Source organism: Papaver somniferum, chromosome 7 (assembly GCF_003573695.1).
Source record: "Papaver somniferum cultivar HN1 chromosome 7, ASM357369v1, whole genome shotgun sequence".
In the NCBI taxonomy this organism is placed as follows: Eukaryota; Viridiplantae; Streptophyta; class Magnoliopsida; order Ranunculales; family Papaveraceae; genus Papaver; species Papaver somniferum.
In genome coordinates this window covers 39,521,688-39,540,466 of record NC_039364.1, presented here as the reverse complement: position 1 = coordinate 39,540,466, position 18,779 = coordinate 39,521,688, and the positions used below count along the sequence as shown (strand labels likewise).

Genomic DNA, 18,779 nt, shown 5'->3' with positions numbered 1-18,779 from the left:
CAAGTTAAAAAACCACAAAATATATTCATTTCATAAGATGCGCTTTAGGATACATTATATAACATTCAATATCTGATATCAACCTAGGCATCCAATGAAATCAAAATGCAAAACATCTTACAACATCTTCTTCGTCATGTATTAGATTAACTACTAGGGTGATCCTAACCTTACAAAATCTTCTTTGTCATCTTCAAAAACATCTTCTTCATCATCCTCAAAAACATCATCTTCATCCTCATCATACATTAGACAAACTAGTCCGGGTGGAATAGGTGGATGAAAAATTCTCCAAATCTCCATCTCCGTAGCGTAATTTTCACACCAATCCATCGAGTAATTTTCTTTAAAAACAGGCCAAAAGGCTAAAGGGAACAAGGGAGGTATTGGGCAACCGGGTCTAAGCTTAAGACCGATATAATGGCAGCCTTGAACAAATGCAATAACAAGTCTTCTATCTTACACACTCTCATTGCAAGGTTTTGTTGGCGGCGCGTAGGTGTAACAACTTCCGACCCTCTCAAATGAATGGACAACACAATTGAAGGTCTCCGCGATTAAAAACCCACATATCGGCATTTGCATCCAATGGTCTCTTGTGATCACGGCATCCCCATGTAAATGCCGTTCAAAACTAATGAACTCGTGTGTGACCCCGTGGTCTCCGCCACCTAGCATCATTGAATTGTAGAAGTCCTTGTTTCGGCGTAGTGTTTGTAACAATCTTTGTCGAATATAATTTACTTCGTCCACTTGGGCAACCGGATGGTTCCCATATTTAAAAGGCCCTAGTTGTTCCGCGGTGACATGGAAACCACAATTGCCATCCCCTTCGACATCGTCCATGGATATAATAAACTCATGAATGGCTTTGGGTAGGTTATCCAAGTAGTTTCGGTAAATCATATTAGAAGGTCTTAAACACTTCCCCAAACTATCTCTTTTGGGACCTTTCATTCTACCTTCCGCATATATGGTTTTCTTCTCCTTTTGCTTGGGCACCGGATTTGTCTTTGTTGTTTCGATTTGTTGAGATGAAAACATCTTACCATTAAGCTTGACGTCTACTTCCAATGGGGGAGGACATAGAGGACCACTATTCTTAACTTCTTTGTTACTTGTTTCACCTTTATCCTTTCTCGGTCGACCACGTTTCTTTGATAGCTTCACTTCACCCATCTTGTCTAACATCTCTATTGCCTTTTTATCTTCTTCGTACTTTGCATCATGGTACTCGACCCCGCATGGATCCCTTGCGGTAGGTGTGGGTTTTTCGGTACTAAGGGCATACGCTCTTGCTCTCTGCTCTTTTCGGTTTTCTTTCGTGGGTGGCCTACCTTTTTTGGACCCTTTTCCGGTTTGAATATACCTTGTTGGGTGTGAGGATAGAGGATTGGCATCATATTGTCCCATAAGATTTGTTTTTGAGGTCGCAACATCCCACGATACATTTCGGCCAACCTTTTGCCATAAGGTGTGTCCCAAATATCTACATCATCGTCCTCGTCGGGCATAGGATCATTACTCAATTGTTTCCAATGGGGATCAATATCCTCAAAAGGTATAAGACAATCCTTGTACCGAAGTAGTTCATGCCGACACGGAAGTCCCATGCTTTCCTTCATTTTACAAACACACTCTTCTTGGGAGTTAGCATCCATTTTCTCCATCAAATCCACTTCCTTCATTATAAGTTCAATGCAAAAATGAGAGACCCTGTGGGTTAGACCCCGGATCCACTTATCATCCGGGAATTCATCATGCTTCATCATTAGATTTTTTCCGAATAACGTTCCAATTCTTATAACGTCACTCATAAAATAGTCTTCCATTGCGTCAAACACCGTGACGAACGTGTCCACGCACCCAAATAGATTCCTCTTCAAACGATAGTGAGCCGACTCTACCATACTTGTAGCTTGGTTGTCGAAGTGCTTGTGGCGGTTTTTAAATGCACTAACAAATCTATGTGTGTTTGTATCCAAGAATTTATTGCGTAAATATATAATGATTTCCGGGTATTTGACGCCCCAATTCGCAATGAGCTTTACAAAATTTTCTTCATACGCTTCTTCGGTGATGGACCAAGTCAAAGCTTCCCAATCATTGTGGAAACATGCCCACATCCTTTCATTAGCCTCATATACTTTCCTGAATTCTTTCTTCTTCACTTCTCGTTCTCCATCAGGTAATGTAGCAATCTTCTCTAGCTCTTTCAACTTGAGCGGTTGGATTATCCCTTGGCATTTCTTCCTAACATTATTCCATACATGAAAGGTACAGAGAAAGTTTTGCGCGTTCGGAAATACCTTCCTTATAGCAGAAATCAATGCCTCCTCTTGGTCGGTTACCATGACTTTTGGTAGAGCATACTCCCGGAAGATTAACTTCACTTGTTCCAATGCCCATACATAGCTTTGTTTCAACTCATCATGCAAAAAACAAAAAGCAACGGTGAAAGGTGACTTGGTTGGCGTATGACCAACAACGTTCATCAAGGGCATCTCATACTTATTGGTCTTGTAAGTGCAATCCAATATGATAACTTATGGGAAGCATAACTCCAACTTTACACATTCCGGATGGGCAATAAAAAGGTGCGTCACGTGGCCAAATTCATCCAATTTCTTTTGGCAAGCATAGTTCTTCTTTTGCGCCAACCACAATAATTGTTGCATCACCAACCTACCTTGCAAATACTTTCTTCTCAAAGTACTTCTCGCGTTATAGATTTGTTGCAATGTAGTCTTGTTATTCTTATCATCCGCCTTCAACTTGCTATGAATTTTAGAGGGTGCCATACGTGCTCGTGTCATTTTATCTACCTCCGCATATTCATGAGCTTTTAGTCTTCCGACTCTATAATGTCCATGAAGATCCTTTGGACGTGGGTGGTTATGACGACAATCCATATCTTCATTCATTTTGAAAACATTTTCATTTATGTTCCACTTTAAGACGATCTTGAAAGGACAATTTATCTTCCTTGGTTTAGTCTTATATTTTTTCCCGGTCTTCCCAACATATGGCTTACCTTTTTTCTTCTTGCTTAGTTTATCCCCACCCCTCTCACAAACCATCTCAACCCGCTCCTTTTTACATTGTCTACCTTTAAATAGGACGCAAATGATTTTCCAAGCATGTTCCTCAACCCATTTAACAACTTCTTCTTTGGTTTTCCACGCCTACATATACACAAGTACAAAACTTAAGTTTTATTAATGATTTTGCATGCAACAAACTTGAAAATTAATAAAAACATAAACTACGTTACCTACCAAGTCAGTTTGGAAGTGATCTTTAGTATCTTCATGAATGACATCAACAGGCGGTGGTTGATCCTCCATAGTTTCCATTTCAGAAACAATCTACAACAATATCGCACAGGTTTTGGGTCAGGTTCGACTAACACACAGTACTCTATGAAATCCGATCTCACGGTTCGGCTAGTTCGTGTTCGATTTCCAAAGACGAACCTATTCTCAAACATGGATTCGGCCTATTGGGCACTAATATTATAAGCCGAACATAACACTTGAAATTTATAAAAACAAAAATTATGGTTCGAATGGATAACGTGTAAGCCGAACATTACACTGTAACTCGTAAAATTTTTTGTATACTGTTCGGCTTATATTATCACATCGCATTAGAGACGAACCATGAAAATTATTTGGCGCGAAAATAATTGAATGAAAGTTCGGCGTATATATTTCTCAATCGTAGAAACCGAACTGTTTTTATTTTTGATGGTTCGGCATACACATTATCTGCCGAACCTTACTCTATTGCGCGAACTAGTTGCAAAAATCATAACTTTTGGTGAAATAAAGCTACAAAACGGAAATTAAACAACTTCTATAACCATACCTGTGTATTATTAGCATTGGTTTCCTCATCCATGTACTCATCTTCGGGGTTTGGCTCCATAAAGGAATCATCTTGAGCTTGAGAAAAAAGTTGAGTTTGGGTAAAATCATTTTCAAAATCCAACAAATAAGCCATGTCTGGATCTCCATCGTAATTGATATGTATTTTCATAGCTTTACGTGATGAAGATTCATCTTCCTCACTCGAATTTGTATCACACATCTCTCAATAATCACAAAGATCACAAAGAAAAAAAAGAAGGGGGATTTTGCATTTCCCCCAGATTAAAGATATCTAATTTGCATTACCCCCCCTAGAGATTTATAATAGGTAAAACCCCCTTTAACTTGGATGTGCCGTAACCGAGCAGTTTAGTAAAAGCACGTGCAGTTCACATGCGTGTCAGAAAAAATATCTGAAATTGTCAAAAGACATACTTACCCCTGGATACGTGGTGCATTCTTAGCCCAAAAAAAAATTTGACCGTTCAACGGGCATCTCCTTCTCTGTTATCTCTGCTCTAACCTCTATTTAACTCGGTTAAAATACATTCTCTGATTTCACCAAACCTCCACATCATTTATTTAGCTGATTTATCACAAGTAAGGAAGAACACTAGCAGACATTAGTGATCGAGTATGGGAGGTGGATCTTCAAGTCTCGACAGTGAGGTAAGTTCCTGCATATGCACCATTAAAGGGGGTAATGCAAATTATAGTATTTACAGTGAGGGTGTATTACAAATTTAAACTGTGATTTTTCATGTAAAAGATGAAGCTTCCAATGAAACCACCTGTCAAATATGTTTTCAATCAACACATTCAGCAATAGATTTCCCATTTATATACTCAAAATGTAGAAAATGTGATGGGATTAGAAGAGTTTGGGAAGGAAATACTCAAGCTAATCCACAAAGAAGATTTTGAGGTGTTAAAACTTCATATGTGGCGAATTTCAATGGCTGGATGAAGTAGTGAGGTTGCCACCACCTAGACAACATCAAGCAAAGGGGTGTTTAAAGTGTCATAATCTCTCACATTGGGCTAAAGATTGTCCTGAAGGAAACACGAAACAAAAACAGATTAGTGCAAATACAAGTATTGGTGAATTGTGTGATCAGTTCCAAAGCTCAGTCAAGTTAGACATCAGACAGAAGAAAAGAAATTCCATGTAACAAGTAAAACTGAAATGTAATAAACAGATTTCTGGAACTAAAGTAGCATCATGTCCAAACAAGAAAGTAAAGTGGCTAACTGAGCCTAACAAAGACCATATATGGCCATAACAGAGTATTAAAATAGTTTTCCCTACACATAGGCTTCACAGAGTAACATCTCTGTACAAAAAATGGCAACTGCCCTGCACAATGCTAAGATAGATCAGAGTATAATCTCTGTACAAAATATTGCCTGCATGCACATCAAAAAAAAGAGCACACACACAAACATGTATATGCACTTAACGCCTCCAATCTGGTTTGAAGGTATGGGATGGGGGTCTAAAAGCTTCCCTCATTCCATCGGCTCTAAATCCATTCTGGTTGTGGAAATTTGCTGTTGTTGCTGCTCTTCCAGCTCCACCAATACTTGTATAAGGAGGAGGGACATGTCTTGTTGCAGCTGCACCTCTTCCTCTAGCTGCACCTCTTCCATTTTGTTGAGCAGGTGGCGTGCCTCTTCCCATTCCTTGTGAAGATCCTGCTGCACTGCCCCTTCCCATTCCTTGTGAAGATCCTTCTCCATTTTGTTGAGCAGGTGCAGTATTTCCTCTTCCTTGGCCCCTACCTCTGCTCATGTCCCTTCCTATAGCATTTGTAGATGGTACATTCTTTCTCTTGTATTTAGGATTGTTGGGCCTCTTCTGACATTGTGGGCACTTGAACCACAACCGCTACAGCTTCTCTTGCCTTTTTCAGGGTTTGGTCTTCCTTCAACGTCAGACCTAATCCTATTTAGTTGTGGTCTACCAACCTTTTTCTTGTATTTAGGCTTGTTGGGCCTCATTTCATGCTGCGTAGAAATATATATTAGAACACAAACATTTGCCACATACTGAAAATAGTAAAAAGATGGTAGAATATTACCTCAAGCCAATTCTATTCACTTGCACATGCCTTAACCTTACCAGCATAAGCTTTTTTATAACTGGAAACCTTGTGCAAGTCATCAACCATAATGCAAAAATGAAATGTATGTCATAAGGTTACTTTTCACAAATGAAACAAATAAAAAAGACAAAGGAAATCATAATGGTAGAATATTACCTATTCAAATCAACCCTCAAATGTATTCCTACTGCAACTGCATGGACGCATGGAATGCCAGTGACGTCCCAAACACAACAGCTGCATGATTTTTCAGTTAAGCTAACATCCCACCTACTTCCAATCATTCGGCTTTGGACACACCATTCAAACTCACTTTGTCCAAACAATTTGTATCTATTCTTCTTGGAAATTCTACTATTCATAATTCTCTCTGCCCTTGGCACCAATATCTTGCCCTCTCTCTCCCACTGCAAACATTTCATCTTCCTTTCAAACATCAATCCCATGACCTTTAAATTGAAGCCTTCCAACAATCTGTGCAAAGGCTGACACCTAACATCTAGCATCCAACTGTTAAATGCTTCAGTGAAGTTATTTGTTACATGCTCACATTTGGAAGTCAAATCAAATGTTGACCTAGACCAAGTATGTGTCGGCACATCCTTAAACCATTCATGTGCCCTCTTTTTATCCTTCTCCATTTGATCCATTGCTTTCTTGTGGTCAACAGCTCTGTAAGATTTTGATGCTCCCCAAGCTAGTCTTTTCATGTGTTTGCCTTTGTGTGTCATCTTAAAGTTATCAAAGATGTGTCTAAAGCAAAACCTATGTCTAAGTGTGGGAAAAACTTGTTGTATTGCTGGTATAAGACCCTTTTGTCTGTCTGAAATGAAAGTCAATTGCATAGGATGTGCAAGCAATCATGCTGCAATGATTTCCAGAAATAAAATCCAATTGGCCTTATTCTCTACATCACAAATGAAAATTGCTAAGGGGTACATACCATTATTACCATCAAGTGCAACTGCTGAGAGCATGACACCACCACACTTTCCCCTAAGATGGCACCCATTAAAACCAACAAAAGGTCTGCATCCATCTTTGAAGCCTGTTAGGTATGAATCAAATGCAAGGCAACATGTTTTAAAGTCATTATCAGCATCAACAGTAACCTCTCCAATACTGTTTGGATTCTTGGACACAATCTGCCTTCACACTTCAGGTGAGAACTTATAACCATCTTCATATGAACCATACACATTGCTTAGTGCCTTGCCAAGAGCCTTCCAACATACCCAATACTTCACAGGCACTCCATGCTACTCCATAATCTTTTCCTTTATCTTCTTTGGCTTCAAATTATAACCATCACTTCTTACATCATGTTCTATTACTGAAGCAATCCAAGTTGAATTGGCCAATTTGTTCTTCTTAGACATATCCCTGTTTACACAAGTGTGTTTATGTACATACTTAGTGACCTTGATTGTGCTTCCATCTTTTTGGCTGCACACATTAACAACACATGTATAAGTTAACTTACAGGTTCCCATACTATGCATGTATGTATGAAATAAGATAATAACATATGTATAAGTTAACTTACAGATTCCCATTAAGTTTGAATGAACATTTGGGGTCTTTGCACCTGCATCTTAATCTGTCCTTGTCATCCTTTGTCTTTATAATTTCCATGGTATTGGATATACAAAACCTTGTCACAAATGCCTTGTACTCTTTCATAGTTCTTTATCAAACCCTTCATCATTTAATTCATCCAACTCATCACCATCTGATGTCTTTTTCTTACTTGCAGGTTCAGCTGTACTGTTATCATCCACAGTAGGTCTTTTCTGTGGTGTATGTTTCTTAGAAGCCACTTTCTTTGAACCAAAGAAGTTCCTTCCAGGTGTATCTGGTGGCTGCTGACTCATCTGCTCATGTGGATGCTGACTTGTCTGCTCATGTGGCTGCTGACTCATTTGCTCATGTGGCTGTTCAGGGAGTACCACATCATCATAGTCATCAATATCAACAATTACTGGTCCTTCCCTCTGAGACTGTGTTGACGAACCAGCAACATCAACTTCAGACACCACTCGCGGAACATATGGCTGAACACCTACCCCCACATCTTGACTAATAGGATCTGCATGAATCATAAACAAATGTACTTCAGGAATGCCTTCTTCTTGATCTGAATCAGTCCAAAACCTCAGCAAGTCTGGTTCATCATCTATGTCCAATAAAAAACCACCATCTAAATATTGAAAAGTAATCACCCCTCCCAGACCATTCAACCTGTCTCCCATACCAGCAGTAAGATCTATCATACTCAAACAGTCACCATCAAAATTCTTATGACGAAATTCATGACCATTCATATAGTCGAAGAAGTGCAAACCCCCAATTGGTTGGTCGGGTGGCCAACGTCCACCATAATGAATCACCAGATCTTTCACACCATAATCCTTACTATCATTACAAACATACACAAACACAAAATAAAAAATTTCAGTTTCATTATCAAAACAATAACATCAAAAACTTAAACTTTTTATAATCAAACTGAGATATATCATAATCATAACCATTATTATCAACCCAAAGAACAAAAACCCCAAAATAAAAAAAAACCTAACACAGAATCGACTAAACCCTATCACAGAATCGAGAATCGAAAGAAAGAAAACTTACAACATTTTAGGGAATTGCATGTCCAAATCCTTCTTCAAAACCCACTGTTCTTTCCTTGATCTTCTTCTCTATCTCTTTCTCTGATTGCAGAAAGAAGGGTGGAATCAAAGAGAAAAGGGTTTCTCTCTCTGTCCCTCGAATCGTTTCTCTCTCTGTCTCTCTGTGAAATGGAAGATAATGGTTTCTCTCCCGCCTCTTATCCAATCAGTTAGGTGAGATTAGGGTACGCGTAACAAATCTAAGCCCAGATCTAGTATAAACCGTTGATTTTCTAAAGGGTAATTTTGGGTTTTAATTTTCAGATATTTTTTTTCTGACACGCGTGTGAACTGCACGTGTTGTACTAAACTGCTCGGTTACGGCACATCCAAGTTAAAGGGGGTTTTACCTATTATAAATCTCTAGGGGGGTAATGCAAATTAGATATCTTTAATCAGGGGAAACACAAAATCCCCCAAAAAAGTTTTTTTCCTCCTCTCCTTCTTCTTTCCTCCTTCTTCTTTTTCTCAAAATATAAATCACTAATCTTTAAAAAGAAAATTATGATCCCAAATTAACACTAAACTAACTAATCAGATTAACACTAATTAATCAGATTAACACTAATTAATCAGATTAACACTAATTTAACACTAATCTCATAAGGGTATTTTGGCATATATGAAAATAGGTTGGGTAAGGGATAGCCTAGAAATACTATTTCCAACCCCTTTTTGTCTTATTATGTATGCCTCCAAATTATCTTGTATGCCCCAAATTAGGCTCCTAGTTTAGTGTTGTAAACTTCATACTACATGGGATTTAAACACAGAAACCCCATAAAATGGATCTTTCGTTCCTAATCCCATACTTTTTAAATTTTGCTATTGTTAGGCCCAAAACTTTTAATTTTGGGGCTTCTTTTGAATTTTCCCTGATCGCTGATGTCATCAAAATTTTTAAATACCAAAATCAGCCCCGATATATATATATATATATATATATGTTATTTTAGTAACAAATCTGAAAATCCTCCTCATTTTATTCGTCGTTTAGTCTTTATTGTCAGGTGAGAGAACGATTCTCTACATTCCTAATCTCAACAACCTCAACAAACATCGTACAAAGATAAGTTATGTCTTCTTTTTGTCGTGATGATTCTTATATTTAGAGATTTTAGTTGATCGATTTCGAAAACAAAATTCATAAAAGCATTTTAGGGTTTTGAAAACCGAATATCCAAATACTTTTTCAATTAACTTATCTGAATCGAAATCAAAGCTTAGATTTACATTCATTTACTCACTTTGATTGTTTCAATGCTAAAAAATTAAATAATAATGAATAAATATTTCAGATTTGTTCTCGCCAAAAACATCGTAAATCTCATGTTTGAGATAAGATCTAAAAGTTGATTGAGATTTGATATCAGCGAATCATCATCTCTACTACCCATTGATTTGAGTTGAATTTCATCCACTCTTAATTTTTGATTTCATTTCAACTAATGACAACTTGTATATGTTCTTGATAGATTTCATGAAATTTGATGAATTTATTCAGATTGGAGAAGAAGAATAACATGATTTTCTCGAATCAATCCAGTTTGTTTCTATTGTTATTGTTATGGTTTGTTGTAGTTTCAATTTGTTTGACTTTATATTCTCATTTTGATTTTGTAGGGTTGATTTTTGATACTAGAGGATTGTTGTTGTTTTTTGATTTTTTTGGTACTTTTTTTGTAGGTAATTACAGTTTGTTTGAAGAAGAAATCTGAATAGGTCAATTCAATTCGATAAATAGGTATGTTTTATTTTAAAGTTTGATTATCTGGTTTATTATTGTTCTTCATCTCAATTGTTGTTTTTTATTGTTTGCTGTTGTGTGAACAACAATATAGCTTGTATTATTATTCATTTTTGAAAGAAAAAATAATAAAAGATCACACATAAAAGTGAATTTTGGAAATGATCACAATTGATTTTTGAAGAAACTGTAGTTAATTTCTTGTATGATGTTATTTTATTTGATTGATGCACGTTGATTAATTGGAGATTTTCTATGAGAGATTTCAGAAAATATTTGACTGCATTTATTGGAATTAGGAAAACCAAATCTTAGCATTCATTGCATATCTTAAGAATATTTTGGATTTTGAAAATTCCTTGGTGTCCAAACAACCTTGGTATATAAATACCTAAGTTTCCATTTTCAGCAAGCTATCTTAAGAGCCAGGCAAACTTCATTTCTTGTTATTTCTGGTGGAGCCGTCTATTTGGAGAGGAAAGTATCCTAATTTGGAGACTTTTGTGGGATCAAGAAGCTCTACGAATATTGTTGGTGGGAATCTAGATAATTGCAGTGCTATAAGTTTTCGATTGTTGATTTGATTGACTAACGGTTGTTGAAACTTTGGTTACACCTAGTTTGTTTATTCTTGAAAATCTTCTCTTCTGAAATAAAATTCACTCATACTAGATCAAAGTAACAAAGGGATCTTTAGAACTGTTGTTAGATCCAAATACATCTTGTGATAATCCATTGTTAACAGACTCCGTTCTGTGTATGATTGATCACAAGAGTATTCAAGTGTTGTTGTGCAGGTATTTGAAGGCAATATTTTTTTATTTTTTTTGCTAAATCATAGAATTTTATTATCAAAAGGTGAAGCAAAATATTACAAAACTAGACAAAGCATAGATCTAGGCTATTATCCAAAAAGAATGCAGTGAATAAACTGTTGTTGATGGTGGTTTTTAGCTCAGGGTTAAATCTGTAAAACCTTGCATCTGATGTGACGTCACTCTGCGAGGAAACGAAGCCATGAGTGTCAATATATCCACTGACACATTTATTGAGTCGTTCAATATATTTACATGAAATTTATCCAGACTGGCGCACGTAGCAACAATCCCAGATGCTCTGTAAATTTCATCGCCTTGCCTACATTCAATTAATATGAGTTTCTTTGAATGCTTTCTGTGATATGTTCCCCGAATGAACCCTTAATGTTGATATGGCATGACGATTTGTGTTCACTCGCAGCAGAGTAGCACGAATTTCCAAGTATCAAGGATAAGGTCTTTGCATAAGGTATTCAATCAGCAAGCATGCTGCTCTCTGGCAATGAACTTAAAAGAAATCTGTGTCAACACATAGAATTCAATCAATTATCCTGACTAATTTGCAAAAGTTAGGGTTTCGTGCCTTGCGCAGTATATCAGACCTTGCTTGTCGAAATTAAGGCTAGGAAAACTAGGTAATTAATCCGCCATGGATTAGTAGGTGCAAAATCTTGCTCAGAATCAGAAAACAAGGAGCCACAGGATAGGAACAGCATCATAGGGAGACGTGGGCATGCCTTAAGCCAGCCAGCGTCATTTGCCATTGTCCACGTCCCATCCTAAACCGACCTTATTTCCCTCGACCAATCAGGTCTCCTTAAACTCGCCACACACACATAAGTTGTGGCTGGGCCCATACTTGCCAGCCCCATTTCCCATCGACCAATCAGGTCGCTCTAAAGCCGCCACACTCACACCAGAAGTTTGGCCACGCCCGTGTTTTGGTCGGACCTCTCTTTCGACCAATCAGGTTGCTCAAAACCTGCTACAAAATTAAAAAAGAGATGTAAAAATTGGCTTCCCAAAAGTTGCGCCAATGCGCTAACTAACATGCCAAACCTGCATGCCCAACATGCCAGACGTGCCACTTTGCCACAAAAGCATGCCGAGCGTGGAAACATACCATAAATAGTGCTCTTACGTGCCAACCCATATTTTGTCCGTTGCCAATGCCATAACATACTTAACTGTGGTTATCCTAACCAGCAACACGACCCCGCATGGTTGAAACCCTAATTTCCAGTCGTGGTGCAAATTATGCCACTTCGGGCCCACAACATGCCACGAGCCGTGTGAGACCCAGGAAACCCTAGAAAAGACACCATATCATAGCCGCCCGGGGTAATCCTTACTCATGTGTCCGTCTCCACATGATGGCCTGGCTATGGTTCCTTTGGCGTGGCTATGGCACCAGTTGCACAAAACACCGATACGCCAAGGCCACATGCCACATGCCGCATGCACTAATTAGGGCTTTGGCACGCCAAACCCTAATTTAGGAAAAGTTTCTACGCCAACCAAGCCAAGTAAAGTTTCCCAGAGCATTGGGATTGATGTGGCAACATGGCCAATGTTGTCGGAGCCATATTTGGGTATCACACCAATATGCCAAAACAGTTGCCATGGCTACGCCACTGGCATGCCGCTATGCCATGGATACGCCAGGCGCCACTTTGCTATACAACAAGATATGGCCATAATCAATGGCCATCCTTCCTCATGAGATGCAATCTCAGCCATCAGAGTTCGTCACCGAACTGACAGACTTGTGGCAAGTTTCAGGCGACCAACCGTTTAAATCTCGTGGCCATGGCTACGCCAGGCGCCACTTATACCACCGTGCCACTGGCATGAGCTATACCAGTCATGCCGCAGTGCCACTGGCATACACCAAAAACGCCACTATGACGTTACCAGGCGCCAACAGAAGGTAGCCATGATCAACGGCTACCCTTTCTCACGAGATGCAATCTCAGCCATCAAAGTTCGCCACCAAACTGACAAACTTGTGGCAAGTTTTAGGCGACCAGCCAAGACGTGCCTAATAGCATCACATGCTATTTTACTGTGGCAAGACTCTTGACTTGCCGCACATAGCAACCTGCTACACGTTTTCCACGAAAACACTCGAGACATCAAACATGTCACAAACTGGGGGATACTCATCAGGGTATTGGTCTAGAGGTTTACAACGTGCGACGTGCAATACGCCCGTTATAAGAAAGTGTCATAAAGAGAAACAATTAGGGTATTGATACCAGCCAGAGGTTTACCATAACAACAATCACTACAAAGGTAATCCATACTTCTCCATATTTTAGTTTCACGTGGAAGAAGTAATAGAGTCACAAGTACGGATGCAAGATGATGTCTTTATCGTGGTCAACTCACCGATCATACAAGATAGAAACATCTAAACCACACTTGGGGACTGAGGCTCTACACGAGATCCCTTCACTGTCAAATCTCAGAAGACACGGTCAACCAAAAAGTCATAGCCACGACAAGGTCATCCACCCTTCAAAGGTATAACGTAAGAATATCATCACCTCTCTGTCTAGAAGGCGCCTGCAATACTTTACGAGGCCGCGACGGATCCCAAACCTACTCAGAGAAAACAACTTCAGTAACCAAAGAGAAGTGCGACTGGGGACCGCTCATCATGGTCCATCCCCGACAACAATCAAGCATTCGTGAAATAACTCCAGAGAGACGGCTGAAACATTTACTTGAAGAGACAGAGGGAGCCACGATTAACGACATAACTCTCTCACTTCTACCTATTCGTTATCCATAATGTTTCGTTCATGTGATATCCCAAGCATCCCAATATCACATCCAAGAGAGTATGATAAGATTATATCAAATCCCATAGGCGTGGATTCAAGGCGGTGCATTTAAAGTAGGCTACACTTGGGGACTGAAGCCTCCTTCATGTTTAGAAGCTTAAGCGCAGTCACCACCTTACCAGTGAATGCAGCAGAAGCACATCTTCCACGAGAAAATATGCTCAGGATAATTACACATGGGGACTACCAGAATGGGATGCCTTCACAGCCCTCAACCAGGTTATTTCCGATTTCAACATCATCACTGTCGAAGTTTTACAAGCCGCAAGAATTTCTCAACATGAAGCCGTACACGTGCATCAAAGACCCCAAAAGCACGCCACAGAGATACATTCACATATCCGGCCACGCCATCGGATCTAACAGAAGTATAACTGGGGACTGCTCACCACATCCCATTCCATACAATAGTTTAAGATTCAGAAGATGGTTTAAAGGATGTTGCTTGGAATGAAGTCCTGGTAGCAGCACATCGGCAATGGAGCGCCTCTCAACTCATCTATTTCTCCCAATGGTTCCAGAATATTTCGACCATACAAGCATCCACGACATATCATCGTCGTAATCAGAAAGTACAGGCACCAAATAACCTAAAGTCAAGGATGAACCAACAACGCAACCACAATCTCCAAGATTATCCCTGACATGATCATTGCCGAGCATATATTTCATCCATCCATCCCAAGAGTGTAATGGAGTTTAGTAAATTTTAAAATCCATTGGAGAGGTTATATACTTATTCTTCCGGAGTTAAAACCTTATCACACATTCTGGAGAAGATCGATTGTACTTTTGGGTGGCTACATGCGAGAGCACCTACTTTGAGTTCTCCTGGATCGCCTTGCTGCTGATTATAACTATTGGAGATTGCTTTGTTGCCGTTAATGCTCGCCCTACCACCGCTAACAAACGTCAAAGAGAATCCAGACGCTGCAGACGAAAGCACAGAGCCGGACGAACAACAAAACAGAAGAGAGTCGATACCTCTTTTCATACGAACGCAGTTTCTAGAGTTTGAACAGAATAAGGATTCCTTATTGCTCCACGCACGGGAAAAGATGACTAGGTGCACCACACTCATGTTCCATAGCCGAACAAGTAGTATGCCAATATCTTCGCTCCATGACCGAACCAGCAGCGCGCCATCACGAGGAACACCAAGCGCTCAACCTACAACTCTCCATGGCTCCAGCATTCCGTGGTCAAGCAAACTATCCATGGATCCAGCACTCTATGGTTAAGTTAGTGCCAACGCTCCAGCACTCCGTGATCCATCCAGCAATCCTTCCAAGTTCCATTTCCACCGTTTCACGACTTGAAGCCATCAACGCCATCATCACCGTTTGGTAGCCAAAGTTCCAGAGCTATATTTTCATCATTTCACGGACTGAAGCCAGTTTCACCATTCCATGGACTGAAGCCAGTTTGCACCATTCCATGGACTGAAGCCAGTTTCCACCATTCCGCGGACTGAAGCCAGTTTCCACCATTCCAAGCTGGCAGCGCCATCCACCATTCCGAGCAAGAAGCACCATTCCAAGGTCAGCAGCGCCATCTCCGCACAACCAAGATTGAAGCGCCATCTCTGCCATGGTTGCAACGCCTTCCACTGTTCCACGAACCAAAGCCATTGGCGCCCTCTTTGCCATTTTATGTTTGGGAAAGCCAACAACGTTATCATTACCGTTCCATGACTAAGGTAGCAATGTCAGCATCAGCGGTTCATGAAAGAAGCTGCAGCGCCATGATCGACACTACGGGGCCAATCCAGAAGTATGTCAAGCCACCAGTGCAAAGATTATGGATTCCTCATGCCTCCTGCCAAAGGTTAGCAAAATTTTCCTGGAAATCTCTTCATGACTTGCCGTTTTGATTTTATCCTTGTTTCTCACCATCTCATGCTTACCCCGCAACAATGCCACTGTTACGGGCTAAGCAGGGGACTTAATGTTGATGGTGGTTTTTAGCTCAGGGTTAAATTTGTAAAACCTTGCATCTGATGTGACGTCACTCTGCGAGGAAACGAATCCATGAGTGTCAATCTCTCCACTGGAACATTTATTGAGTCGTTCAATATATTTACATGAAATTTATCCAGATTGCGCATGTAGCAACAATCCCAGATGCTCTGTAAATTTCGACGCCTTTCCTACATTCAATTAATATGAGTTTCTTTGAATGCTTTATGTGCTATGTTCCCCGGATCAACCCTTAATGTTGATATGGCATGACGATTTGTGTTCACTCGCAGTAGAGTAGCACGAATTTCCAAGTTCAAGGATAAGGTTTTTGCATAAGGTATTCAATCAGAAAGCATGCTGCTCTCTGGCAATGAACTTAAAAGAACTCTGTATCTGCACATAGAATTTAATCAATTATCCTGACTAATTTGCAAAAGTTAGGGTTTTGCGCCTTGCGTAGTATATAAGACCTTGCTTGTCGAAATTAAGCCTAGGCAAACTAGGTAATTAATCCACCATGGATTAGTAGGTGCAAAATCTTGCCCAGAATCAGAAAAAAAGGAGCCGCAGGATAGGAACAACAACAAAGGGAGACGTGGCCATGCCTTAAGCCAGCCAGCGCCATTTGCCATTGGCCACGTCCCATCCTAAACCTTCCCTATTTCCCTCGACCAATCAGGTCGCCTTAAATTTGCCACACACACATAAGTTTTGGCTGGGCCCATACTTGACGGCCCCATTTCCAATCGACCAATCAGGTCGCTCTAAATCCGCCACACCCACACCAGAAGTGTGGGCACGCCCGTGTTTTGGTCGGCCCTCTCTTTCGACCAATCAGGTTGCTCAAAAACTGCCACAGTATTAAAAAAGAGATGTAAAAATTGGCTTCCCAAAAGTTGCGCCAATGCGCTAACTAACATGCCAAACCTGCATGCCCAACATGCCAGACGTGCCACTTTGCCACAAAAGCATGCCGAACGTGGAAACATACCATAAATAGTGCGCTTACGTGCCAACCCATCTTCTGTCCGTGGCCAACGCCATAACAGACTTCAATGTGGTTATCCTAACCACAAAAACGACCCCGCATGGTCGAAACCCTAATTTCCAGTCTTGGTGCAAATTATGCCACTTCAGGCCCACAACATGCCGCGAGCCGTGTGAGACCCAGGAAACCCTAAAAAAGACGCCATATCATAGCCGCCCGTGGTAATCCTTACTCCTGTGGAAGTTTCCACATGATGGCCTGGCTATGGTTCCTTTGGCGCGTCTATGGAACCATTTGCACAAAACACTGATACACCACGGCCACAACCACATGCCACATGATGAATGCACTAATTAGGGCTTTGGCACGCCAAACCCTAATTTAGGCAAAGTTGTTACGCCAACCAATCCAAGTAACGTTTTCCATAGCATTGGGATTAATGTGGCAACAAGGCCAATGTTGCCAGAGCCATATTTGGGTCTAACACCAATATGCCAAAACAGTTGCCACGACTACGCCACTGGCATGCCACTGGCATGCCGCTATGCCATGGCTACGCCAGGCGCCACTATGCCAATGGCGTCACTTTGATATACAACAAGATATGGCCATAATCAATGGACATCCTTCCTCATGAGATGCAATCTCAGCCATCCAAGTTCGCCACCGAACTGACAGACTTGTGGCAAGTTTCAGGCGACCAACCGCTCAAATCTCGTGGCCATGGCTACGCCAGGCGCCACTTATACCACTGTGCCACTGACATGCACGAGTTATACCAGTCATGCCGCAGTGCCACTGGCATACACCAAAAACGCCATTGTGCCATTACCAGGCGCCAACAGAAGGTATCCATGATCAACGACTACCCTTCCTCACGAGATGCAATCTCATCCATCCAAGTTCCCCACCGAACTGACAAACTTATGACAAGTTTTAGGCGACCAGCCAAGACGTGCCTAATAGCATCACATGCTATTTTCCTGTGGCAAGACTCTTGACTTGCCGCACATAGCAACCTGCTACACGTTTTCCACGAAAACACTCGAGACATCAAACATGTCACAAACTGGGGGATACTCATCAGGGTATTGGTCTAGAGGTTTACAACGTGCGACGTGCAATACGCCCGTTATAAGAAAGTGTCATAAAGCGAAACAATTAGTGGCGGCAAGAAGTAACGGATGTAAACAGATCCACTTCCTTCATCATGGAAGCATGGGTTTCTGACGGTTATGCGTTACTCCACTCTTCTATCACCCAATCGTTCCCACTTCCTACGAGACCAGGGTACGTTTCAATATGACTTATAAATAGGGTTCACCTATTTCCACCAAACAACAAGTTTTGGTCGGCAACAACATAGTATCCAAAAATCACCAAGAACTGATAAGATTTTCACTCGACAAGCCAGTTCCACTTTCTGATACAAGTCAAAAAACAAGCCACATCTTCAGAATTAACAATTCTGGTCTCAACACTCTCTTCGCTTCCCTCCCTAAGACCAACCCTTCTCCTTCACTTTGTGACCGAAGCAAGCATGGAACGGCCATTTCTTGGTTTAGGCCAGGATTGTACAGATTGATCTCTCGAATCAAAAGTACTCTCGTGCAGTGCATTATTTAGGGTTTAGATTCGTTTCTCATCCACGCACCCAAAATTACCAAAATCAGCAGAAACAGTTTTCACCCACAAACAATTGTACACAAAAGAGTTTTTCTCAAGGAAATCTGAAATATGATGTGTCTTCACTCTCCATAGCAC

General features: G+C 40.6%; 1 protein-coding gene across 1 annotated transcript; it reads right to left on the bottom strand.

Annotated features, from left to right (window-relative positions):
* Positions 1 to 459: 459 nt before the first annotated feature.
* Positions 460 to 4,005, bottom strand: LOC113294547. The gene is made up of 6 exons (XM_026542940.1): positions 3,871 to 4,005; positions 3,279 to 3,368; positions 3,035 to 3,185; positions 2,690 to 2,914; positions 1,462 to 2,545; positions 460 to 1,369 (listed from the first exon to the last, which is right to left on the bottom strand). Exons 1-6 carry the CDS (start codon positions 4,003 to 4,005, stop codon positions 460 to 462), a joined length of 2,595 nt encoding a protein of 864 aa, XP_026398725.1.
* Positions 4,006 to 18,779: the final 14,774 nt, after the last annotated feature.

Coding starts and splice junctions, on each gene's coding strand:
- LOC113294547 (XM_026542940.1), bottom strand. CDS start 4,005: ATGGCTTATTTGTTGGATTTTGAAAATGATTTTACCCAAACTCAACTT. Junction 3,369..3,870: donor CCAATGCTAATAATACACAG/GTATGGTTATAG, acceptor ATATTGTTGTAG/ATTGTTTCTGAAATGGAAAC. Junction 1,370..1,461: donor GACACACCTTATGGCAAAAG/GTTGGCCGAAAT, acceptor ACACCCAACAAG/GTATATTCAAACCGGAAAAG.